Source organism: Phyllobates terribilis, unplaced genomic scaffold, assembly GCF_046119375.1.
Source record: "Phyllobates terribilis strain yellow unplaced genomic scaffold, ASM4611937v1 Scaffold_4__5_contigs__length_816908805, whole genome shotgun sequence".
Taxonomy (NCBI): Eukaryota; Metazoa; Chordata; class Amphibia; order Anura; family Dendrobatidae; genus Phyllobates; species Phyllobates terribilis.
Window position 1 is genome coordinate 416,635,532 of NW_027362764.1, and position 26,867 is coordinate 416,662,398.

Here is a 26,867-nt window from a genome sequence, read left to right on the forward strand (position 1 = left end):
GAAAGAATTTTTTTTTGGAGCAGGTGGGCTTCAAATTAGTGGGTAACCCCACTATATTGATTTTACTTGTGTTTTAGCTATTTGGGTTTTTTGACGTTGTTTGTATGTATTTATATTTGTAATGAATAAAATTTATTGTCACTTATTATAACGTTTGATAATTTATTGAAGTATTGCTGGGTGATCACTGCTTCATAGCACACCTCTTTTCCCTTTTTTCACAAGTATTGAAAGAATGTCATGTGGTCAGATGAAACCCAGCTAGAACTATTTGGTAGAAACACAACTCGTCGTGTTTGGAGGAGAAAGAATGCTGAGTTGCATCTAAAGAACACCATACCTACTGTTAAGCATGAGGGTGGCAACATCATGCTTTGGGGCTGTTTTGCTGCCAAGGGACCAGGACGACTGATCCATGTACATGAAAGAATGAATGGGGCCATGTATCGTGAGATTTTGAGTGCAAACCTCCTTCCATCAGCAAGGGCATTGAAGATGAAACGTTGCTTGGAGTTTTTCAGCATGATAATGATCCCAAGCACACTGCCAGGGTAATGAAGGAGTGGCTTCGTAAGAGGCATTTCAAGGTCCTGGAGTGGCCTACCCAGTTTCCAGATCTAAACCCTATAGAAAACCTTTGGAGGGAGTTGAAAGACCGTGTTGCCCAGCAACAGCCCCAAAACATCACTGCTCTAGAGGAAACCTGCATGGAGGAATGGGCCAACATACCAGCAACAGTGTGTGCCAACCTTGTGAAGAATTACAGAAAACGTTTGACCTCTGTCATTGCCAACAAAGGATATATAACAAAGTATTGAGATGAACTTTTGTAGGTGACCAAATACTTATTTTCCACCAAAATTTGAAAAAAAATTATATCCAAATCAGACAATGTGATTTTCAGGATTTGTTTTCTCATTTTGTCTCTCATAGTTGAGGTCTACCTATGATGTAAATGCCAGGCCTCTCTCATGTTTTTAAGTGAGAGAACTTGCACAATTGGTGGCTGACTAAATACTTTTTTTCCCCACTGTATGTCCTCGGACACCACAGTCCCAACATTCAACTATTTGCTCTTCCGTCCGGCGACGGGTCTGAGACGAGGAATTTGGGGGTATAGCATCCTCTCCTTGGTCCTTCTCCTTATATCTAGCTGAGGGGCTGTCCCTAGGCAAGTTATTAGAGGCTCCTTTGAGATTGCATAACTCCCCTCAAATATCTCTGATCTCCTGACGTAATTCTTGTGCCCAATCAGGTTCCCTGCCGACGGCTTCCGAGTCGGTAGCTACTTGGTGACTCCAAACCGTGCCCATCAAGGCGGGTGGCTCTTTTTCCTGAACTCGTGCCTCAGACCCGGTTTCCAAGATGTCATGTCCAGATTAGTCCGTAACCGCTCCTTCAGAGCCTATCGCAGGTAGGGGTCCCTTAGTCCGGCAACAAATTGTTCCCACAGTACTTCGTCTAAGGATCCCAGCCCTTGATATTCCTCTTTAGTCTTCATGGCGATATGGGCCGTCACCTCCTGCAGAGCATTGACATACTGAGCAATAGTCTCCTTGAATTCGTTTAAGTAAGCACACGCGTAAGTTACCAAGGTCAGTAGTGTCACCGTGCATATCTTCCAAAATCCCAATCACTTTTTCTATTGTGTCACTGTCCTTAGGTCGTTGGTATATAACAGTCTGTCGTTCCTCCCCATCAAGAGTCAGTAAGGCTAGCTCTACCTGTATGGCTGGGGTCATGGCGTACATCCTGACCATGCTCTGCAGTCTATTCCACCCAATCCCACAACTATAAATTATTCCCCGTGAATTTTGGGAGGTTACTGAGCATGGGCCCCAGGGGAATACTTCCCCTGACAAGCCCGCCATCACCCTGTTTCCCCATTTCTGCACTGGAATGTAGCATCCTGCCGACTATGCCAAGTATAATGCAGGTAAACAGTATGCAACAGCGGAGACACAGGCGGAACAAAAGGTTATTTATTTTATTTAACAACTAATATTAATTGTAAAACATGTATTATCTGGTAACAATTTCTTTACAACGTTGGACAGTAAAATAAGCAGTAAATCACATAATTTATTCTATTATAGTAGAAGGGCTGGTAGTTTAAAATGATCTACTGGAGGGAAGGGGAACTAGATTTACTATAGTGGGAAAGAGGCAGTATTTTAAAGCTTTGGCAATACTTTGTTCCTATCACAACTCGCTGTCAGTTTCCCCCCTAACGCTCTATCCACTTTCATGATGCCACTTTGGCGTCTGCTGATCCTCCGTCTGACTACTGTCTTTCCCTCTATCCGTGCCCGGTACCATATGTCCCTGTCAGAGGTAACGGCCTGTCTCGCGGGTCCTTCCTGGTGGACGACCTGACTGTGAATCTCCGATCTGACATGTCTGAGAACCGTGCCACCGCAGCCTATTCCCATTCTGCTGACCGAAGTCACCCGGGTGAGGAACCTTGACTGGCATCGCTCGGGTCTTCGGGGCTTGACCGTCGACGTCTGGGCTGGGAACATTAACTGGCGTAGCTCGGGTCTTCGGAGCTTGACCGTCGACGTCTGGGCTGGGCGAATACGCCGTATCTTTCTTCCTGGCAGGAGCTCTGGATGCTGCTGTTGCTCCTCTCGTCTCTCTCTTCGGCATCAGAATCCCCTCAGAACTTGCACACGTGCTGTTTTTCTCCTCAGCTAGTTTCCCTGACAATGCTGTCCCCAGAGTCCTATTCAAACTCCCCCCCCTCTGCCATGTTTCCATGCTGTTCTGGTTCCACAGTGTCTTGTCTCCTTACATTACAACCTCCCTAGAGGGCTCAGAAATACAAGGTGTTCAGTGCTCAAAGAAATGGCCAAGGTAAAGAAGGCTTAAACTCAACCACCACTAAACAAGATGCATAAATTGAATTATCAAGACTGAGCCAAGAAATTACTGGTCAGAAATCAGAGTACTTTGATGCATGTGATGGAGCATTGTCCTGCAAAAAAATCAGTGTTTTCTTAAAAAAAAACTTTTTCCTGTACCACTGCTTGAAGACAAATTCTTCTAAAAATTGATAGAAGGTTTAGGAGTTGATTTTCAGTTCTTCAACCTGAAAAGGTCCAACTAGCTAATCTTTTATCAATGCCAGCCCATAGTAGTACCCCACCTCCTGCTTGCTAGTGTCTGAGTCAAAATAGAAGTTTGTGCCCATTACTGATTCAGCCATGGGCCCATTCATGTCATCCATCAAGTATCACTCTCTTCTCAACAGTTCATAAGACCTTTGGAAAATCTGTCACAGTCATTGCAACAGCCTCTGCCCACATCCTGAAACAAATTTTCATCAGTGACATCCATTTCAGGGGCTGAGCTAGTCCCTGCTGTACTGAGCATGTGTCACATGTTAATTCCGATGTATGCTCAGTACGAGTTCTCTTGTCATTGTTCTATATTTTGTTCAATACACAGTGACGGTGCACTCCCGCGACGGCTGTAATGAGAAGTGATGAGATAGCAAGAGAATGCACTGTCAGTGCACAATGTTAAGGAGACAACACTGTGATCAGAAACCAGCCCTAATTTTGAAAGTGACACATTTGTAGGGGCAGGACTGGTCTCCAATTTCCTTACTCTTTGCATTCTCTATTTACAATGCAATATTTAAATATCAATACGTTTTTTTCATATTCTTATTTTCATTGGCTTTTCTGAGGGCTCCAGTAAAAACACAAGTTTAAAATGTAACCAAATATAAACCACTGTCAAAAACTATTGTAAAAAAAATATTTTCATTTTTTTGTTAAGTTATTATAATTTGTGTTTATATTATGTAAAAAATGTTAGTGTGTGAAGGAGTCGTTCAGATGACAATTCAGTCATGGTGCTGTCTATGTGCTCAAGGGATAACACACTGACTCAATAATAACTTGAGTGTCAAGCAATTTTTCATACAAACTGATGATCTGTGAGAAAAAAACACATCTTTCCCTAGTCTGGTCTGTTTTATGGACCAGGTAATTGCAAGTTAATAGCAGGCAGCTATGGGATTACATAGCCATATCTTAGTATAGCTATGTAAACCCAGGCTAAACTATGTTCATCTTGGCCGCATTGTACAGCTTATTTACTGTATCAGTTCTTATCTACAGATACATGAGCAGTCAATTATCTTTGTAAAAACATTCCTTTACTGACCTTGTACATGCTTTGGGTAGCAGCCTTTGATATAGCCCAAAAATCAATTAAAAATTTCTGCAACTGGAAGTAGTCAATTGCTTTACAACGCGCCTAACCACATAGCTGAGCTTCTATAATGTAATGGTACAATGACTAGTTGAAAGCTCATTGCAAACACTGAATCTCTTTTCAAGCCAGAATAATTAGGAATGAAGTTATGTATGAGAACTGTCTGAAATACATGCTTTAACTACAGGGTGGGTCATTTATATGGATACACCTAAATTAAATAGGAATGGTTGGTGATATCAACTTCCTGCTTGTGGCACATTAGTATATGGGAGAAGGAAAACTTTTCCAGATGAGTGGTGACTATGGTGGCCATTTTGAAGTCAGCCATTTTGAAGTCAACTCATGAAAGAATAAACTTACGTTAAAATTAAGCACACCATTGTTTTTCTTATGACATTCTCAATAAGTTTGATGTGTCACATGACCCTCTTCCCATTGAAAAAAATAAAGTTGGATCCAAAATGGCCAACTTCAAAATGGCCATCAGGTCACCACCCACCTGGAAAAGTTTTCCCCCTCCCATATACTAATGTGCCATAAACAGGAAGTTGATATCACCAACCATTCCTATTTAATTTAGGTGTATCCATATTAATGGCCCGCCCTGCATTATAAAACAAAGCAAATTATATGCAAAATTGCTCAAAATAGTGTACATTCTATCTATATACAAAGTGTAGAATGGAGTAGTTTATTGGATCTTAGCTGTAATGTAATAAACCTATATTTATGGACAAGTGCCACATGCTTTGTATGTAATTTTTTTAAGGTCAAACAAAACACAAATATTTTATTGGAAATATAATGAACCATTTGGATATATTTGCCGGCATGTCCCAACAACCCACCACATACTCCTTATGTAGATAAAAATTACCTGAGGTGCAGGTTTTTAAGCAACATTGCATGCTTAATATTATACAATGTTCAAACAAATGAGATGTACTGAGAAATGTTTATTTTTTCGGAATTAATTTACACCACACATGATGAGGCCCAGGCATTAACCTGGTCTATCTAGTAAGGCACAGGCATCATCATGGTTTATCTAGTGAGGCCACGTTGGTCAGTCTCGTGAGGCCCAAGTATTACCTTCATCTGTCTTGAATCATAGAATCATAGAATGGTAGAGTTGGAAGGGACCTCCTGGGTCATCTGGTCCAACCCCCTGCTCAAAGCAGGATTCACTAGATCATCTCAGACAGATGTCTGTCCAGCCTCTGTTTGAAGACGTCCATTGAAGGGGAACTCACCACCTCTCGTGGCAGCCTGTTCCACTCATTAATCACCCTAACTGTCAAAAAGTTTTTTCTAATATCTAATCTGTGTCTCCTCCCATTTAGTTTCATCCCATTGCTTCTAGTCTTTCCTTGTGCAAATGAGAATAAAGATGATCCTTCTACAATGTGACAGCCCTTGACATATTTGTAGACAGCTATTAAGTCTCCTCTCAGTCTTCTTTTTTGCAAGCTAAACATTCCCAAATCCTGCAACCGTTCCTCATAGGACATGGTTTGCAGACCAGTCACCATTCTGGTCGCTCTTCTCTGAACTTGCTCCAGTTTGTCTATGTCTTTTTTAAAATGTGGTGCCCAAAACTGTACACAGTATTCCAGATGAGGTCTGACCAAAGAGGAGTAAAGACCGATAATGACTTCACGTGATCTAGACTGTATGCTTCTGTTAATACATCCCAGAATTGTATTTGCCTTTTTTGCTGCTGCATCACACTGTTGACTCATGTTCAGTCTATGATCTATTAGTATACCTAAGTCTTTTTCACATGTACTGTTGCTTAGCTCTATTCCTCCCATTCTGTATATGCTTTTTTCATTTTTATTGCCCAGATGTAGTACTTTGCATTTTTCCCTGTTAAAAACCATTCTGTTGGTTGCTGCCCACTGCTCCAGTTTATTTAGGTCTTTTTGAATCCTCTCTCTCTCTTCTCTAGTATTAGCTATCCCTCCTAGCTTTGTGTCATCAGCAAATTTAATCAGTTTACCCTCAATTCCTTCATCTAAATCATTGATAAAGATGTTGAACAATACAGGTCCCAGGACGGAGCCCTGTGGTACCCCACTTGAGACATTCATCCAGCTGGATGTGAAGCCATTTACAACCACCCTTTGAGTCCGATCACTAAGCCAGTTATGAATCCACCTAACAGTTGCCTGGTCCATTGCATACTTGGTCATTTTTTCAATAAGGATGGTGTGAGATACTTTGTCAAATGCTTTGCTGAAGTCAAGATATACTATATCTACAGCATTTCCCTGATCCACCCAGTCAGTGATTCTGTCATAGAAGGAAATTAAGTTAGTCTGACATGACTTGTTAGTTACAAACCCATGCTGACTCTGGTTAATCACTTCATTCTTATCCATGTACTTACATACATGTTGTTTAATAATTTGTTCAAAGATCTTTCCTGGTATAGAAGTCAGACTCACCGGCCTATAGTTCCCTGGGTCCACCTTCTTCCCCTTTTTGAAGATAGGAAGAGAGTCCCTGCATTAAATTGCTCTATTCAATGAGGCTCAGGCATCATCTTAGTTTATCTAATGATGCTCAAGAATAATTTTGATTTCTCTAGTGAGGCTCATGCATCACCTTGGTCTGTCTTGTGAGGCCCAGGCATGAGCTTGGTCTGTTAACTAAGGCCCAGGCATTTCCCTAATCTGTCTAGTGTCGCCTGGCATTACCTTGATCTGGCTTGTGAGGCCCAGGAATCAACTTGGTATGCCTAGTAAGGCCCAGACATCACCTTGGTCTGTCTAGTAAGGCCCGGATATTCCCTTGATCTGTTTAGCGAGGACCTGCATTACCTTGATATGTCTTGTGAGGCCCAGCCATTACCTTGATCTGTCTTGGAGGCTGATGCATCACTCTTGGTCTGTGTAGTGAGGTCATAGAAGAAAACATTTGAGAAGACCTGGTCAAGAGAATCTCTTTAAAGTGTTGGAAATAATCAGTCACAATGGATGATGATCCAGGTTATAAACACATAAAATCAGTTTTCTCGGAATTGATGGAGCAATATGGAATAAGGAGTGTAAATAAATGTGAATTTAATAGTTTCAGATGTTTTTCTACCACTAATGCCATTTAGAAAATGAATCTAACTGGTTTGTTTGTGCAACTCCTCCACTTGTCCTTTGCACCTTGTTTGAAAAGAGCCCCCAACTGAGTTTGAAATGCTGCAAAAGAGATTACCATTGTTAGTAGCATAAAATCATTTTATGATATTAATGTTATTTTTTCATATTTGTTGTTACTTACAGACGGGGTGTTTTGCATCTTCATGAAAGTACAGGAATTCATGATTTAGGCCTGCCTCGCTGGAAGCTTACATCTTGTCTTATTGTTGTGATTGTATTCCTTTATTTCAGCTTATGGAAAGGGGTAAAAACTTCTGGCAAGGTGAGAATTTTGTGAACTGAACCTGCATTTACTAAAAAATCTGATACATCATTTTGCAATACAGTTGGATCAAGTCTGACATATGTAAAATGTTAATTTTCTGCTACTTCTTTGAAAACACTAAATGTGTAAGGAACTGCTTATCGTTTCCTATGTAAGGAACTGCTTATCTTTTCGTGTGTAAGGAACTGCTTATCGTTTTCTTGTGAGAAATCCTGGATACAAATTTCTGTTGGCATGTTATCAAATTGTAAATATTCATAAAAGCAGCATAATCAACTCTTTTACAGCATGTTAGATCTTTTATATTGTAAAACTGCAAATCAATTTCCAACTCCAAAGTTTTGTCTGGGAAGTGCTGATGGGAAAAGGCAAGAAGGACATCCTGTGTGGTCAAGGCCTCTTTTCAGTTCCCTAACTTCTGATCCAGGATAAATGTTTTAAACGGAAGATCTCATCAGAGACAATCCCTTTAAAAATGTGGCTCCCACAATTTCCGTGTCCTGAGCTAGAGCTAGCCAGGCATTTTGGCCTCTGCGGGGGCAATGTAGTATTATGACGCACCCCTGGGCCTTCGTCGCGCGGCATCGCGCGCACGGGAGCTTACCCGGAGCCGGATCTCTTGAGGGTTGTAGTCTCGTGGCGGTGATCCGGTCCGTGCCCAGGGAGTCAGACTAAGTGGCGCTGTATTAGCGGTAGATGTTGGACGACTACGCCACCCGTTGAGTACAGCTAAGGAGCTGCTGCTGCAGGGCACACCGCTGAGGCCGGTGGTAGGATTGTGCAGCGTGATAGTATAACCCCCAACGGGAGGGGTATGGCCTCAGGGCAGCCGATGTGGATGATGGGGGTAGCAGGAACCACTCAGAGACGGTACGGTGTAGTTCAGGGTCTTTACTGGTGACAACGATAGACCCTCCCGGAGTACTGGCTAGCGATTGGGGCCTGGTCAGTCCTTGAGCAGATGGGATCTCCCTTGGCCAGGCGGAGTTGTAGGCCTCCCAAACTAACGATACTCTTCTGGCTACCTTGCTAGAAGCGGGTATAAGTAGCCCACGTCCCTGAGTGTACCGTGTGGTGCTCACCCGTATGGCCGGTGACTCGGGGCCTTCTAGTAGCTTCCGCTCCACGACGGCGGTGCTGGTCCCACGCGTGTGACTGTGCCTTCGGGTTTCTTGGCCAGAGGACCTGAAATCCCCTGCCTGACGGATTCTGCTGCTGGGTAGGAGTTAGTCCCCACAGCCTCGGACTCCGGGTCCGGTAAGAAATCTTCTCAGTCAGGGCGAGCTCTGCAGCTGCCAGCCCCTGACTCCTTGTAACACTGCTCCCACAGAGCTCCTGTTGTTTCTTCCCATAGCTGCTTCTCTTCTCTGTCTCTACTTCTGGCATGGCCCAGGAGCTGGGCCCAGCCGGAGCCACAGCTCCCTGTCAGCCCTCCTGGCTGAACTCTCCCTCTGAACTGTCTAACCCTGCCTCAGCCCCAGGTTTATATAGGGGAAGTTCTTCCCCTCCCAGGACTGGGCAGGAGGTGTGGCATGCATAGGATTCCTGACCAAGAGACCTCCCACCTGCTCTCAGACATAACACTGCCGTTACTGTGGAAACCAGACCCCTGGGGTGCCACATTCCCCCCTAGTGAAATTTAGTACTCCGGGACTAAACATATTTTTAGAAAAACATAACAAGGTATAAACAATAATAATACAATAAGAAAAACACATAAAGATGGTTACGGCGTGTCCGCAACCGGGTGCAGTCTTTGAAGAAAACAAAGGTGTCCATTTCACCAAAACAGGGAGACGTAACCAGGTAGGGGTCTGTCCTGCCCCGAGTCCTTAACAGTCTTTAGTCCATTCCTGGGTTACGCTCCAACCATGTACAAGGATTCCCGGTAAATCCACCAAGGACTCCTAAAAATAACTAGAAACACATAATTATTCACAAGCAGCAAGAAAAACAGGTAACCACAAATAAAACAATTTATACATTTCAAATCCTCCAACGTGCGGGTAACTGGCCTCTAGTGGCCCTAGTGGACCTACGGAGCTGACTGTCTAGCCCTGAACTACAGGGTGTAGGAGCTGTCAAGGGTAAACTGGGCAGCTGTCTACCGGCTCTTTGGCTCACTAGGGGTACGGCAGGCTCACTATAAGCAGAGGGTTGATCCTCCTGTTCTGCTTGTGTGGAGTCTTCTCCCTCCTGGACCGGCTGTTCTTCCAGCTCTACCTGTTGCTCCGTAGGTGCTTGGGATGCTGGTTGGAGGAAGGTGAGTACGGGTACCACAACTGCGCCATTGACTTGAGTCCAAGACCGAGGGAAGTCTCCGAGCACAGTACTAACCATGTCTTCCCTTTCCTCTACGGGTCGAGGGTCTTCTTGTTCCTCTTCAGGGTTCCGTAGCTGTTCGGGACACTTCTTCAGGTGATCCCGGGATACAATGGTTGTGGTTTCCCCTCCGTCTTTACTGATGGTACAGACCTTTGGGTTGTCGTGGCTTGAGGGCAGTACGATGTACGGGTCCTTCTCCCACTGGTCGTCCAACTTGTGGAGCCGCCTTTTCCTCTTCAAGACCTGCTCTCCGGGTACCAGGGGAACAGCGGGAGCATACTGGTTGTAAGTTTTCTCTTGTCTTTCCCTAGCTTGACAGAGACTTCGCTCCACGCTCTCCTGTACTTTCCGGTACTGCTGCTGCCTCTCTGTGTCCCAGTCTGCTTCTGGTGAAGTGTCCTCGGGTGTCAGGACTCCCATCTCCAGATCAACAGGTAGCTTACCAGGCCTTGCCCTCATCAGGTAAGCCGGGGTACAGTTGGTGGAACCTACCGGGATGTGGTTGTATAGGTCCACCAGATCGGGCAGCTTCTCAGGCCACAGACTGCGTTCTTCCAGGGGCAACGTTTTCAGAAGATCCATTACCACCTGGTTCATTTTCTCACAAAGTCCATTAGTTTGCGGATGATAGGGTGTCGTCCTTATCTTCCGGCAGCCATACAGATTGCAGAATTCCTGGAAGACCTCCGCTTCAAAGGCAGGTCCCTGGTCCGTCAGCACTTGGTCCGGGTACCCGTGTGGACGGCAGAAGTGCTGCTGGAAGGCTCTAGCTGCTGTTCGAGCTGTTAAGTCCTTGACGGGGACGACAACCAAGAACCGGGAGTAGTGATCCACGATGGTTAGTGCGTAAACGTAGCCACTTCTGCTTGGGGTCAGTTTTACATGATCCAAGGCTACCAGTTCCAACGGCTGCCGGGTGACGATGGACTGCAGGGGAGTCTTCTGGCTGGCACGGTCCTTCCTTCTTAGGTTGCACGGGCCACAGTCTCTGCACCACCTCTCGATGGTTCCCCTCATGCCTACCCAGTGGAACCGCCCGCGCAGCAGGAACTCCAGCTTCTTCCATCCGAAGTGTCCAGCCCCGTCGTGGTATGCCTCCATCACCATGGCTGCGTCTCTCCATGGCACCACTACTTGCCAGATTAGTTCATGCGTCCGGGAGTTAACCATTCTGCGGCACAACTTCCCCTTGTAAAGGAACAGTCGACTCTTCTCAGCCCACAGTTGCTTGGCTTCCTCCGGAGCGTCTGGGTCAAGGCGAGCCTCTGGCCGAGTCAGCATCTCCTTCACCAGTCGGACGGCAGGGTCACTGTCTTGCGTTTCCTCCCAGTTGTAGTGAGGCAAGGGGTTAAACGTAGCGGCTTGCTTACTCCTTACCCGATGGGAATACTGGATAGTCCCATGACGGTGGAACGCGGGGAGTTCAACTTCTTCCAGTCCCTCTGGATCTTCTCCTACGTCCGGTAGGTTTGGCATCCTGGACAGGGCGTCCGCGTTGGTATTGGAGCGTCCTGCCCGGTATTTGATTGTGAATTCGTAGTTGGACAGACGGGCCATCCATCTCTGCTCTAGGGCACCGAGTCTTGCCGTGTCCAGGTGTGTCAACGGGTTGTTATCCGTGTACACGGTGAACCGGGAAGAAGCGAGGTAGTGCTTAAAGCGTTCGGTGACTGCCCACACCACTGCCAGGAACTCTAGCTTAAATGAGCTGTAATTCTCAGGGTTTCTCTCGGTGGGTCGCAGTTTTCGGCTGGCGTAAGCGATTACTCGTTCTTTCCCCTGCTGGATCTGGGACAGCACGGCTCCTAGCCCGATGTTACTTGCGTCGGTGTAGAGGATAAAGGGCTGGCTGTAATCAGGGTACGCCAGGATTTCATCCCCCGTGAGGGCCATCTTCAGCTGGCGGAAGGACTCTTCTTCTAACTTCTCCCATCTGAAGGGTGGCTTCTGGTTCTTGGCCTTCCGGGACTGGCCTATCAGGAGGTCCTGCATAGGAGCTGCCTTTTTGGTGAAACCGGGGATGAATCTGCGGTAATAGCCTACCAACCCGAGGAACTGCCGCACTTCCTTTACACTGGAGGGACTTGGCCATTCCTTAATTGCGGTGATCTTATCAGGGTCAGGAGCCACTCCATCAGCGCTCACCACGTGTCCCAGGTACTGCACCTTTGGTTTCAGGAGGTGACACTTGGAGGGTTTCACCTTTAGGCCGTAGCTTGCCAGAGCTTCGAACACTTCCGCCAGGTGTTTCAGGTGGTCCTCATACGTCTTGGAATATACGATGACATCGTCCAGGTACAACAAGACCGTCTCGAAGTTTCTGTGGCCCAGACAGCACTCCATTAATCGTTGGAAGGTTCCTGGTGCGTTGCAGAGTCCGAACGGCATGCAGGTAAACTCGCTAAGTCCCATCGGGGTGGTGAATGCGGTCTTCTCCCGGTCCGCCTCTGCTACAGGAACCTGCCAGTACCCACTAGTGAGATCCAAGGTAGAGAAGAAGTTAGCAGATCTAAAAGCAGCCAAAGACTCCTCTATCCTTGGTAAGGGGTACGCATCCTTGTGTGTGATACGGTTGATTTTCCGGTAATCTACACACATCCTCATGGTGTTGTCTTTCTTTTTGACTAAGACTAGTGGAGCTGCCCAGGGGCTACAGCTATCCCTGATCACCCCAGCCTCCTTCATGTCTCTAAGCATCCCCTTGGCGTGTTGGTAGTGTGCAGGGGGTACGGGTCGATACCTCTCTTTTATGGGAGGATGGTCTCCCGTGGGGATGTGGTGTTCTACCCCCTTGACTCGCCCGAAGTCTAACGGGTGTTTACTAAACACTCTCTCGTACTCTTGAACCACCCGATAGACTCCCTGTTTCTGGTGTGAGGGAGTGGAGTCAGTACCCAAATGTAGTTGCTGACACCAGTCCTCCATTGTTTTCTTAGAGCCGTTACCTTCCTCCGGGGAAGATGGAGGCAAGGGTTCTACGGACTGTATGGAATCTTGATTGATGGTATACAATTTGGCTAGCGTGGCATACCGGGGCAGGTACACTTCCCTCTTCCCGATATTTATTATGCGAACGGGCACCCTCCCATGGCGTACATTGACCACCCCCCGTGCTGTCAAAATGGTGGGCCTACTGTCTGAGTAAACTGGTTCTACCATTGCCTGGTAATCTCTACCTCTCAGACCAATAGCTGCCCGGCACCAAATCATCATTTCACTTTTCGGGGGCATGGCAATAGGGAAAGGGTCACACATTCGCACGCTACCAATCTCACCACCGGAGAGTTCTAGCTGTTGCCGTCGCATCAGTGCCCGGATCTCTTTCTGGAGCACTCGCTGCTGGCCGGAGCTGGCGTTCTTGGCAACCTGCTGTAAAAGGAAAATCACCTCTGCAAGACAATTTTCAATTACATTAGTTCCTAGAGTTATCTTTGGGTGACTCTCGTGTTTGTCAATGTCTACAATGATCAGTCCCTGTGCTGCCAATTCGACTCTACCGATTTTAATGGTCACCTCTTTAAATCCAATCTGTGGCACGGGCTGACCATTGCTGGCGATGATACTCAAGTCGTCGTCAGGGTAGCGGGTGATATCCGAGTCATTCCAGTACTGCTTGAAGAGCACGTAGGGGATGGTGGTGACCTGTGACCCGGTGTCCAGTAGGGCACTCATAGGAATACCATCCAGTACCACGGGTAAGACTGGACGTCCTCCCACATATTTGTCGCGCCAGTTCGATGGGCCTGGTGATCTTTTTCCTGGGGGTTGGCCCTCTACCCCAGGTTGTGCCAGTTTAAAGGACAGTACCTTGCCATATGTCCGGGTTGATTGCAGCGGCGGCAGATGGGTCGTCCGTCCTCGTTGTATCAGTCACTGGGTCTTCCTCTGGCCGGTGGGGTCCTCCTTGGTCGACGCCACGGGATGTCCTCCGGTCCGGATGCCAGCTGGATCTTCCCTGGAGTGGAAACCTGTAAAGACTGCACAGTTCGGGTTAGCGCAGCAACGCTTTTAGCTAGCTCTTGGACCTGATGGTGCAGGTCTGGAGCCGGGTCATTGTTCAAAGCCTGCGCATCAGCTCCCACAGGCCCTGCCGACAAGGGCGCCGCCTCCTGGTGGTAAGTGGTAGTGGGGCGTCTGTGGGTCACAACGCCACCTGGTGCCGGTTCTCGAAGCACCCGGATGGCTCTGTCCTTGAACTGTGCAAATCCCAGATGAGGGTCCTGTAAGGCCATTGCCCGCAACTGGGTTCGGTGGGCATTGCAATATAAACCCTCTATAAATTGTTCAGTCAACAGCCTGTCCTCGTCTCCCACGCCGTCAGGGTCGGTCTGCTTAATGGCTCTCAGGGCCTCTTGTAGGTACAGGGCATAGTCCCTTATACTCTCATGTGCCCGCTGTTTGCACCCGTAGAATCTAAGCTTGATCTCGGCTGAGGTGCGGGTATCAAAGGTGTCCCTCAGCCGGGTTAGTATCCCTGCGACAGTCCTCCCCCCAGGTGGCCAGGACTTTACCTCCCTTTGGGCTGCCCCGGTTAATTGGGCCACCAGGATGCTCACTTTTTGCTCCTCTGTGAGGGGGTACACCTGGAAGAGGCTATCCAGCTTTTCTCTAAAGTCATGCAGGGTATGTGACTCCCCTGAGTACTGGGGTAGCCAGGCTGCCCCCGGGATATAGGGCATGGTGAAAGGCATGACCGCAACAGCGGTGGCGCTGGCGGGGGTTGAAGCGGTGAAGCTCTCCTCCGTATCCGACATCCTTCTCCCCCCTAGTGGACCGTGGCCTACCTTCCGATGATCCTCTTCCGTAGGCCGCGGCTCCGCAGTGGATCGTCAGGGTTGAGGACCTTCCGTCGCGCTCCTGTGTCGTCGGCGTCTGCTGGGCTCCTTCCAGGATCTTACGCAACGTCCGGACGTGAGGCGGGGCTTCAGTTCTCGCGCGCTTTCGGAGTCCACGCCCCTCTTCTTCCCGCGCGACGTCCTCAAGATGGCGTCCAATGGCGGGAAAACTCCACGTGTGGCGGGAAGAAGGCTGAAGATGGCGCCGGATGGCGGGAAAACTCCACCGATGGCGGGAAGGAAGCGGAAGATGGCGCCGGATGGCGGGAATCTTCACCACAGGTAAGTTTGAACAGTCTTTTTCAGGCACGCAGTACCCGGTGGTTGCGGGCACGAGATCCTGCCGACTACGCCAAAAGTTGACGCACCCCTGGGCCTTCGTCGCGCGGCATCGCGCGCACGGGAGCTTACCCGGAGCCGGATCTCTTGAGGGTTGTAGTCTCGTGGCGGTGATCCGGTCCGTGCCCAGGGAGTCAGACTAAGTGGCGCTGTATTAGCGGTAGATGTTGGACGACTACGCCACCCGTTGAGTACAGCTAAGGAGCTGCTGCTGCAGGGCAGACCGCTGAGGCCGGTGGTAGGATTGTGCAGCGTGATAGTATAACCCCCAACGGGAGGGGTATGGCCTCAGGGCAGCCGATGTGGATGATGGGGGTAGCAGGAACCACTCAGAGACGGTACGGTGTAGTTCAGGGTCTTTACTGGTGACAACGATAGACCCTCCCGGAGTACTGGCTAGCGATTGGGGCCTGGTCAGTCCTTGAGCAGATGGGATCTCCCCTGGCCAGGCGGAGTTGTAGGCCTCCCAAACTAACGATACTCTTCTGGCTACCTTGCTAGAAGCGGGTATAAGTAGCCCACGTCCCTGAGTGTACCGTGTGGTGCTCACCCGTATGGCCGGTGACTCGGGGCCTTCTAGTAGCTTCCGCTCCACGACGGCGGTGCTGGTCCCACGCGTGTGACCGTGCCTTCGGGTTTCTTGGCCAGAGGACCTGAAATCCCCTGCCTGACGGATTCTGCTGCTGGGTAGGAGTTAGTCCCCACAGCCTCGGACTCCGGGTCCGGTAAGAAATCTTCTCAGTCAGGGCGAGCTCTGCAGCTGCCAGCCCCTGACTCCTTGTAACACTGCTCCCACAGAGCTCCTGTTGTTTCTTCCCATAGCTGCTTCTCTTCTCTGTCTCTACTTCTGGCATGACCCAGGAGCTGGGCCCAGCCGGAGCCACAGCTCCCTGTCAGCCCTCCTGGCTGAACTCTCCCTCTGAACTGTCTACCCCTGCCTCAGCCCCAGGTTTATATAGGGGAAGTTCTTCCCCTCCCAGGACTGGGCAGGAGGTGTGGCATGCATAGGATTCCTGACCAAGAGACCTCCCACCTGCTCTCAGACATAACACTGCCGTTACTGTGGAAACCAGACCCCTGGGGTGCCACAATTACATAGTAGTCTTTCAGTTAAAAGAACATCCATGAATTGTAAGAATGATTTAAGTCCGCCAGATCTAAACCAAAGCTGCTCATACACAGTGCCTCTACGTTCTACCTCCTAGAGTGTAATACTGAGCAAAGGATCCTCTCTTTGTTTTCCATATGTATTTATTAAAATAGCATACTGATAGGAGTTATCTCATAAACATATTAAAATGTTTTGAAATTCCTTAAAAAAGTAATTTTTCAGTAATAAATGTAATTAGGCTTAACAGTAGTGTTTGTAAATTCAACTTCAGCTTTTCAGGCAAAATTATAAAATAACCAGCAATACTGCTATAGGGATGTCCTCTATTTTCCTATGCAGCATTTCTTTAAAAAAATTCCCTTTATTCTTATGACATTTGCCCTCTTTATATTTTTGCAACCTTTCTCTTGCTTTGGATTTTAGGTAGTGTGGATTACCGCTACAATGCCCTATGTCGTCCTGACAGCATTGTTACTCCGTGGTATTACTCTACCAGGAGCTATAGATGGAATTAAAGCCTATTTAAGTGTTGATTTTCTACATCTGTGTGAAGCTTCGGTAAGTAAACATGTGGTTAGTACAGGAATATCCTTTATGTGATTTGTAGCTATATTGCCATTGCTTTATTGCAGTACAACCTAAAATACCCATTCTATTATTATATATACCTTTTATTAGATAGACATCTGTTTAGGGATAGTTATCAAAACCATTGTTACTAAGGCAGTGCAACTCAATTACTTGACATAGTACTGTAATAGTGTGATTTAATCTGCTACAACATTTCTATCAAGCACTTTTGGTAATGTAGCTGAATAGAAAAGAGTTAGACAGGCAGAGTCTGTCATTAGTTTTTACCACCTAATCTTAGAGAAACATACTGTAGAGACAGAGACCCTGATTCCAGCAATGTGTCACTTACTGGGCTTCTTGCTGTAGTTTTGTTAAAATCACTGTTTTATTAGTAGTAGATTATCACTAGAGGACTAGTAAACCGGCTGCCATGTAGTCCTCCATATTCATGAGCTATGTAGAACCCCACCACTGATTGCCAGTTTTCTGCATATGCAGTGTACACAGAAAGCTGTCAATCAGTGATATGGGCATAGTTATACATAGCCCAGCATTCAGAGAAGTGATTTTATCAAAACTGCAGCAAGCAGACAAGTAAGTGACACATCACTGCAGTCCTGGTCTCTGCCCATGTATCACTCAGGAAAGAATCACATTAGGTGGGCTGCGCTGTGGGGAAAAGAGGAGTCTTGGAGCTTCAGATACGATTTTTACTAGTACCAACGCATTTCAGCAAATTTTTTGACCTTGAGAAAGGCACCAGTCTGGTGCAGAAATGCATTGGTATTAGTAAAAATCTTATCTGAAGCTCCTAGGCTCCTTATTTCCAGCAGCTCAGCCCACAAAACGTGATTCTCTCCATTCTAGTAAATACACATCTGGAAGATATCTCCTCCAGCGATATTCACATTTAAACAGGTGTTGTGCCGTCACACAACACCACCAGATGAGTGCAACCATCCCCTCAGTGGTCTTCTTTTAAAACAATACTGTCCTTTTATGTGTGCTTTTGCCACTGTCTAGAGTTCTTCATATATCATGCTGCTCTCAGATGGAAACAGATGGGCTACTAAAAAAATTAGGTTCAACCATCTCTTTTTCTAACTTGGAGGCTAAAGGTAGAGTTAACTCTATTTATGGGAGAGAGCTTGCAGTACAACTCATGGCCACGGCATAATGTAAAGCGCTATACCACTTCTACTTCCACACTACTGATGGAAGTGGGTGCCAAAAGTCAGAACCCACAATCTGATGTTGATGACCTATTCAAAGAACAGGTCATCAATAATAAAATCTGTTAAAGTCACAGTTTTCTTTTACCTCTGTTATATAATAAGCACTAATAACAGCAGATAAACGATCTAAACTACTGCAAGGTACAATTGCTTAAGCACATGTCTGCTTAAATTCAGATTTATTTTCAATGATCTCTTCAGTGTAGACTATTAATTAACAATACATTGATTATATTAAATGTTTCTTCAAAGATATTTGACATGAATTAATTTCTTAGAAAACAAAACAAAACAATGCCACATGGTCTATTCTGTTAATTTGCAGCTAATTTAAACCAATATTTTATTTTCCATAAGAAAGAGCACCAGAGGGGCATAATTTCGCTCTCCGTGAGCTCACGACTTGACAACTCAAAGCAATAATCTGAGAAATTGGAATTGGACTCAGTAATTGGTGAAATTACCTTGCATTCAACAGTATCTTTCATCTTTATGCTGAATGAGCTTCCTGCAATTATCTCTAATAACAGCTCTCCCTCTCTCCCTCCTCCTTCGACCATTCTTTGTCTGGTTGGTTCTGGGGATTGTTTAAGGTTTGGATTGATGCTGCCACTCAGATCTGCTTCTCACTCGGTGTTGGGTTTGGTGTGCTAATCGCCTTTTCCAGTTACAACAAGTTTACAAACAACTGCTATAGGTAAGCAAAAGACACCGGTCTAACATTTATTTGCATAAAGCAAAAATGTTAGTTTAATAGTCATATTTATCCTAGGAAATAAGTTTTATTAGTTCAAGATAATAACAAAAAAAGAAAGTTGTGCACACTTTCAGATGTTATGTCAAACTAAAATACTTAAAACAATTTATACTTCTAAAGTATTATAAATATGTAAAATATATTCAATTTACAAAAGATACAAAACTAGTACTAGATCTTCTGACTTCTCCATAGAAATATTTTAGAATTTCTAGACCAGACATACCCTGTACTATACTAGCCATCATGCTTACCTGTAGCACACTAGACTTAAACATCAGCACATGATATTAGACAAATATACACTATTTACTGTATGTCTCGTGGGTGTAGAAAGATAACCATGTTTGTTACTATGGAGTTAACAAAATTATACAAGTTTCAAATAATGTCAACATCTTAATATCTAGCTCAAGGATGGAAATGCAAACTTTTCGGGAAAGGCTTTCCTGATCTCACAGAATTGGTCCTGATTTTGTCTTGGGTACTCTACAAAGCTATTGCACGGTTAAAGTACACCCAGATGAAATTATTTATTAATTAATTTATTTATTTAATTTGCTTGTACAGACATGGTAACCTCTAGGAAATCATTGACAGCATACATAGCCTACAGGGGATAAAAAAAGTCTATACACCTCTGTTAAAATATCATTTTTGTCATGTAAAAAAATCATAACAATAAGAATCATTTAAGAGATTTTCCCCCCTTTCACATCACCAATAATCTGTACAAATCCATTGAGAAAAAAAGTGAAATAATTTTGAGGAGAAGGGATAAAAATAATGAACTAAAATAATATGGTTGCATAAGTGTGAACATCTCTTATAATGGAGTATATGGTTGTGTTTAGAATTAGCCAATCACTTTTAAACTCATGTTGAATAGTAGTCAGTACACAGTTGCAATCATTTAAAGTGATTCTGGTTAACCTCATAAAAAGTTTAGCTGTTCTAGTAGGATTTTTCTGACATCTTAGTTGCATTTTGTGGCAAAAGACATGGCAAAAGACATGGCAAAAGACATGGTTTATAAACAGCTTACAACACAGCAAAGGAATCTTATTGTTGAAAGTTGTCAGTCAGGAGAAGGGTACAAAAAAATTCCAAAGCAGATATTCCATGGGACACTGTGAAGACGGTCATCAAGAGGTGACTTATATTTGGCTAAACAGTGACATTAACTAGAATTGGGCGTGCCTCAAAAATTGATAAAAAACAAGAAGAAAATCTGTCCAGGAGGCTGCCAAGAGGCCTTCAGCAACATCAAATGAGCTGCAGGAGTTTCTGTCAAGTACTGGTTGTGTACTGCATGTATGGTTCCTCTCCGCTTGAGCACTTTAGGAATATTGCCCCAATGTCCTACACATTACCGTGCTCTCTCTACATGTTTTCCATGTTTCCTCTTTCTATATAGACCTCGATCATTTTTATCATATGTGTGTTTTATGTACATTTTCTCAAATAAAGTTCTATTACCATTTTATACATTTAGGTGGTTGATGGCTACTGAATTTCCTGTAGTTTTAATGATTTCAGGATGCATTTCCTCAGCCTTGCAGATAACAAGTATTCAATATTGACTGTCAGCACAGTCCTTTTATGTACATGGATTTCTCCAGAATCTCTAAATCTTTTGATCATGTTGTATACTGTAGATAGTGGAATATTAAAAGTATTTGCAATTTTTAGTTGAAAAACATTTCTCTGAAATGATTCCACAGTTTTAGATATAGTTGTATACAGATCTGACCATTTTTGCTTCTAAGAGACTCTGCTTCTCTAACATGATCTTTTTATACACACTCATGTGACTTAGTTGGCAAATGACCTGTTTTTCATTAGCACCACTTACTTTTCCAGCCTTTTCTTAAACCTGTCTGAACTTTTTGAGATGTGTTGCTGCCATCAATTTTTAAATGAGTCAATTGTTTTTTAATTAAATGGAAAAATTGCTAATTTTTAACTTTTGATATGTTTTCTATGTTCTGTTATGAATAAAATATGGCTATAGGAGATTAAAACAAATCATAACATTCTTGTTTTCTTTACATCTTACATAGAGTCTCTACTTTGTTCGAATTTGGGTTGTACATGGTAAAATTGTAAATCAATGGGATCCTGGGAAATCCATTGCAAAATGGATCAAATGGGTATCTCTCATAAATTTATATTTATTTAAAAATGGACATAGAAATAAGCTAGAAGAAAATGGTGTCAATGATTCAAACCATCAAACGTGTTTTCAGTATGATAGCTTATCTTCCAATCTTTATCATCTGCTATTGAGGTACTACTGGCAAAATATTCTTAATACTCTGCTTTGGAGTTTCAATTGATCACAATATTTGGAATAGCAGTTGCTTACTTAGTGTTATTGTAGTTAGCTAAAAGCTATTGTACATAGCTGGCTTAAAAGGGTTCTTCCATAAACACAGTCAATTTTAATCAATTGATCTTGGAATAAAAATAAATTACAGAATTTGATATGTTTAAAAAAAATGTTCCTGTACTGAGATTCTCTTATAAATGTGCCCCTGCTGTGTACTGTGTAATGGCTGTGTCTGACCGTGTAGGAACATGGTCTGATCATACCACATCTCCTGGGCAGTGGAGGATGCAAGAGGGTATGTAGACAATACAGCACGCAGATTATTCTTTCTTTGAGTTAAAACATTTCCCTGCCTGTTTTTAAGCAATTTTTTACCTCAAAGAAAGAATCAGCTGTGATCCCATGGTGTACTCTCTTTTTTCTTCCCTGGCCAGGAGATGTGGTATGATCAGACCATGTTCCTGCATGGTCAGACACAGCTATTACATAGTACACAGCAGGGGCACATTTATAAGAATATCTCAGCACAGGAACACTTTTTTAACACCTCCAATTGTGAAACTTATTTTTATTCCAAGATTTGTTAATTAAAAGTTACTTTGCTCGTGGGAAAATCCGTTTAAGGCTCCCTTCATGTGTTAATATTTTCTTATTCTTAGCTGTTTCTTGAAAAGCATCTACTTTCTTTTCTCTTACAGAGATGCAATCATCACCACTTCAGTTAATTCTTTGACAAGTTTTTTCTCTGGTTTTGTCATCTTTTCTTTTCTTGGATATATGTCACAGAAACATAATGTACCAATTGGTGATGTTGCAAAAGACGGTAAGATTAATAATGATTCTCAAAATATGTCAAAAAGGTTAGTTTCACTTCTCATTTCTGTCATACAATTTAGACATAGCTATTGAGGCAATATGTGCATATCATGTTTAGTGGCAACAATGAAGGTATATAATGGGAGGGCCTCCAAGAGTAGACCTCAAATACAAGGCTGCAGCATACAAAACTGTACTTAAGATACTTAACAGGCACCCATTGTAATGAAAAAAGATAAATGATACTTTTGCATACTGTAAAATTATATAATACTGGTCTGATAAACTTTAAAAGGACTATTTTTTGGGAATTAAACCCTAGGGATATATTTTCCACAGCTTTCCATGGAATTTACACAAAATGGAAGATCAAGTTGTTACGTGAATAAAGTCTTAGAGCCACTGAAGGGGAAATTAGGCATTATAAAACTCCTTTTCAAATTGATGCTTAGTCTTTATAATGCAGGACAGAACAAACACCTTTGAACACCACTGCTTAAAGGATTAGTCTATAACCCAAAAGTAAATTTCAATTACTAAATCTTTAAAAACGAATAACTTTTGTAATTTAAGTCACGGTAAAATTCCCTACCATTAACTCTGTCCTGCAACTTAAGGTTCTGTTTGTATTACCTACTTCCTATGACGATTCATTTCAGAATCCTCAGTGCATGATGGAATACTCAAAGAGATTGTCGTCTTCTGGTTGAAACTGCTGTCACTCCCCTTTCCACCCTGGGGGAGTGGTAACACATTTGTTCTCTTGGCCTATGCAACAAGACGTCATCACTGTGTATTTTTTACTGCGCATGCGTCACAAGCGCGCTGCAGAGGGAATGCAGAGGGAATTGACAAGGGCTGAAGAAAATGCACTGCCCAGCTAATGAAACGAATGTTGTGATGATGTCTTGTTTCATGGGCTGGGAGCGCAACTACAGCTGCAGTAATGGCAACAGTGAGGGAGCCCTGTGTATGTCAGTGATAAAGGGAGTGTGTACTGAGCATGCGTCAGGCTTTACAAAGAAATAGTCATAGGAAGTGGATAATGCAACCAGAACCCTAAGTTGCAATACAGAGTGAATGGTATTGAATTTCACCATATTTACCATGACTTAATTTACAAATGTTATTAGTTTTTAAAAATGTATTAATTGAAATTTACTTTTGGGATTTGGACTAACCCTTCAAAGTGAACATGTCAGCAGGATTTAGCCCTATAGACTAAAGGCATGGCCATAATGGCGCTCTGATGCTTATTAATCTGAAACTGATATAAAGGGATCCGATCAGTGGCTGTTGAATACTCACCTTATGAAGTTTTGATAAAATTATGTCTTATGTGCATCAGTGTGCTTCGGGGTGGGACATGGGGGCAGTGTCTCCTTCTAGTTCTCCGTCTACCCCCCCAACCAGCCTCCTCTGCTTCTTGTACAGGTCACTGATTATTCAGTGACCTGCTACCTTTTTAAAATTGCACGCTGCCGTCATTATTGTGTGGGCGGCGTGTGAGAATTGTGAGTCTGTGTCCTGTGTGCTGGACTTCGATAAAATGGCACCAGATGCAACGCATGCGCAGATCGAGATTTCGGCTCAGAAAAAAATTCACTGAGCCGAAATCTCAATCTGCGCATTCACTGCCTCTGGCACCAATTTATTGAAGCCCTATACACAGGATGCAAATTCACACTGCGCATGTGCCGCCCACACATTGATGGCGGCGGTGGCGCTGCCAAATTTTAAGAAGGAGGCAGGTCACAGAATAATCAATGACCGATACAAAAAGCAGAGGAGGTTGGTGGGGGGAGGGGTGGATAAACAGAAGAAGACTCTGCCCCCACGTCCTACCCCAAAGCACACAAGACATCATTTTATGAAAACTTCATAAGGTGAGTATTTAACAGCCATTGATCGGATCCCTTCACATCAGATATCAGATTAATCACTATCACAGCGCCATTATGGCCATGCCTTTACTTTATAGCGCTAAATCCTGTTGCCAAGTTCTCTTTAAGGTCCATTTAGACAGCAAGATGATTGTGAACATTCATTCCTTGCAACTCTCATTTTGCTATAACTGTGCAGTCTAAACAGGCTTCCAATCACTGGCAAAAAATCAAAATGCTCATTTGTCGGGTGAATCAATTTTTTGGTTTGCATAAAACATCATCATTCTTGGCAGCCTGCATCCTGTGTAGACAGGAACCGCTCTGCCAAGGACAATGAACAATCTATTAAAATTAGTTCAATGCACATTGGAAGCGGATTCGGCCTGTCCACTTATTGGCAAAAATGTTACTGATCGGCAGTAGTTTAGGGCTCTGCATTGCACAGTGTAAATGGACTCTTCCTCTGGCCAAGAATGAGAACACTGAATAAAGGATCTCTCTGAATGGGGTTTCTAAAGTAGACAACCTCTTTTCAAACAAAGTGCACCTTAAGTCACCCTATGGTAGGACATATAGACAATGGTGGGGATCTGCTACTCTTTATACTTTTGAAATTCATCAGTTAATACATGAAGATTTAAGTCACTAGTGATATAGCGCCACTTGACATAGTGTGACATCTGTACAATTTGCAGATAGACAGATTTGCAGTTTAGGTTGAGGTTACCGAGCAGTAATATCATGGTACCAATGCAATTCCAAAGTATTTTCCCCATAGAGAATAATTGGAACTAAATCAAAATCATGTTTTCTTGCAGTCCTTTCCAGATGTGCAATATGGCAATATGTACATCTTGAATTACAGCTAGTTATCTGATCATTGTACTTGATTTTGCTGTCTTTTAGGGCCTGGATTAATATTTATAATCTACCCTGAAGCTATAGCTACTCTTCCGCTTTCCTCTGTGTGGGCAGTTATATTCTTTATAATGCTTCTTACACTTGGAATTGACAGTGCTGTGAGTAAATATTTCTATTATTATCGATGGAAAATATTTAATGATTCTATTGGGTCACCTTTGCATACATCAAGCTGTCCAAAACACATTTTACAGAATGAATAGAAAATAGAGCCTTTTTTAAACAAAAGTCACCATATATTTTGTTTTCTCTAGCTTGATTTCTCCTGCATTTTTTAGTTTCAACCTAAATCCCTTTCTCTATGCTCCTTTAATGTCCATATTTTTGATCTGTATTAAAGGGAACCCATCCTCAGATTCTGAATTGAGCCATGATCAGCAAATGAATCAGAGCCTGGCTGTGCTATTTTATACTGAAACGCTGCAGTATTTCAGAGAGAACATACAATTGTGGCCACAACTTTTGAGATTGACACAAATTTAAGTTTTTCAATGTTTTCATTTCTTTTAGTCAGATGTTTCTATGGTTACTGAAATACAATTTTAAGCATTTTTATGCTTTTAAATGTTTCTAGACAAATTCATTAAGTTTATGCAAAAATCCAATATTTACAGTGTTGATTGTTATTTTTCAAGACTTCTGCAATTTTCCCTGGCATGCTGGATATCAGCTTCCAGGGAAAATCCTAATTGATCGCAACCTATTCTTGCCTAAACAGTGCTAGTAGTTTTTCATAGTTTCTGTGATTTGTTTCTCTGTCCAGCTTTTAAGGAATGACCACAGATTCTCAATGGAATGTATATCTGGGGACTTTACTGGCCATGGACTCCAAATTTCAATGTTTTGTTCAAAAGCCACTTAATTATCACATTTGCATTGTGACATTGTGCATCATCAGACTGGAAAAAATCATTTTTTATCACCAAATTATTCCTCGATCATTGGGAGAAGGTGCTCTTTGAGGATGTTTATCCCCTTTCCGGCCCAAGGCGTACTAATATGTTTCTGTGCCCTGGAACTTAAGAGCCAGATAGGTATTAGTAAGCCTCTGCGATTTCGCCCACACACAGGCTGTGCAGGTGCGATTGCAGCCGGGTGTCAGCTGATAGTCACAGCTAACACCCGATGCGATGTGCAGGGAGTGGTCCTGCACCACTCCCTGCACATTAACCCCCGAAATGCTGCAATCGAGCAATCGATCGCAGCATTGCAGGAGCAAGGAGGAGGTAAGCGCCGATACTTACCTCCTCTACGGCATCCCGCGGCATCTGAGTTCGGTCCCGGATATTTTTATAGTGACCCGATGTCATCATGACAACATCCGGGTCACCAGGAGGCAAGAAGTTACTTTGGTCATGCGCAGTGCGCGACCAAAGTAACTTCTCCCTGTGCAGTGCTGACAGGCTGTATAGCACAGGGATGGTGCTGCATTCCTGTGCTATACAGCCGATCAGAATGTAAAAACTGAAAATCACATAGTGGGACAATTTGTAAAAGTAAAAAATATGTCAGAAAGTGAAAAAAAAAAAAATTGTAAAAATATAAAAAAAATGAAAAAAATAATCCAAAAAAATAAAAAAACTATTTTACCCATAGATAAATAATCTTATGAAAAAAAAAATAAACCAATAAAAGTACACATATTTGGTATCGCCGCATCCGGAACGACCTGACCTATAAAACTGTCCCACTAGTTAACCCCTTTACTGAACACGTTAAAAAATAAAATAAAAAACAAAGCAAAAAATGATGCTTTATCATCATACCGCTAAACAAAAAAATCAAAATGACAAATGTAAATAAAAATGATACCGCTGAAAGCGGCATCTTGCCCTGCAAAAAACAAGCTGCCATACAGCTCCAAGGGCGGAAAAATGAAAAAATTATAGCTCTCAGAATAAAGCGATGCAAAAACAATTCTTTTTTCTATAAAATAGTTTTTATTGTGTAAAAGGGCCAAAACATAAAAAAAATATATAAATGTGGTACCACTGTAAACGTACTGACCCAAAGAATAAAGCTACCTTATCAATTTTACCACACGCAGAACGGCATAAAAAAAAACAAAAAAACAATTCCTGAAT

General features: G+C 43.7%; 1 protein-coding gene across 1 annotated transcript in view; it reads left to right on the plus strand.

Annotated features, from left to right (window-relative positions):
• The window catches only part of SLC6A3 (solute carrier family 6 member 3), a 312,104-nt gene that overhangs the window by 164,483 nt on the left and 120,754 nt on the right, over positions 1 to 26,867 (plus strand). The window contains exons 5-9 of the mRNA XM_073678618.1: positions 7,512 to 7,650; positions 16,687 to 16,821; positions 18,665 to 18,768; positions 21,859 to 21,983; positions 24,769 to 24,881. Of these exons, the coding sequence (XP_073534719.1) occupies positions 7,512 to 7,650; positions 16,687 to 16,821; positions 18,665 to 18,768; positions 21,859 to 21,983; positions 24,769 to 24,881 (616 nt within the window). The remainder of the gene's footprint in view (positions 1 to 7,511; positions 7,651 to 16,686; positions 16,822 to 18,664; positions 18,769 to 21,858; positions 21,984 to 24,768; positions 24,882 to 26,867) is intronic.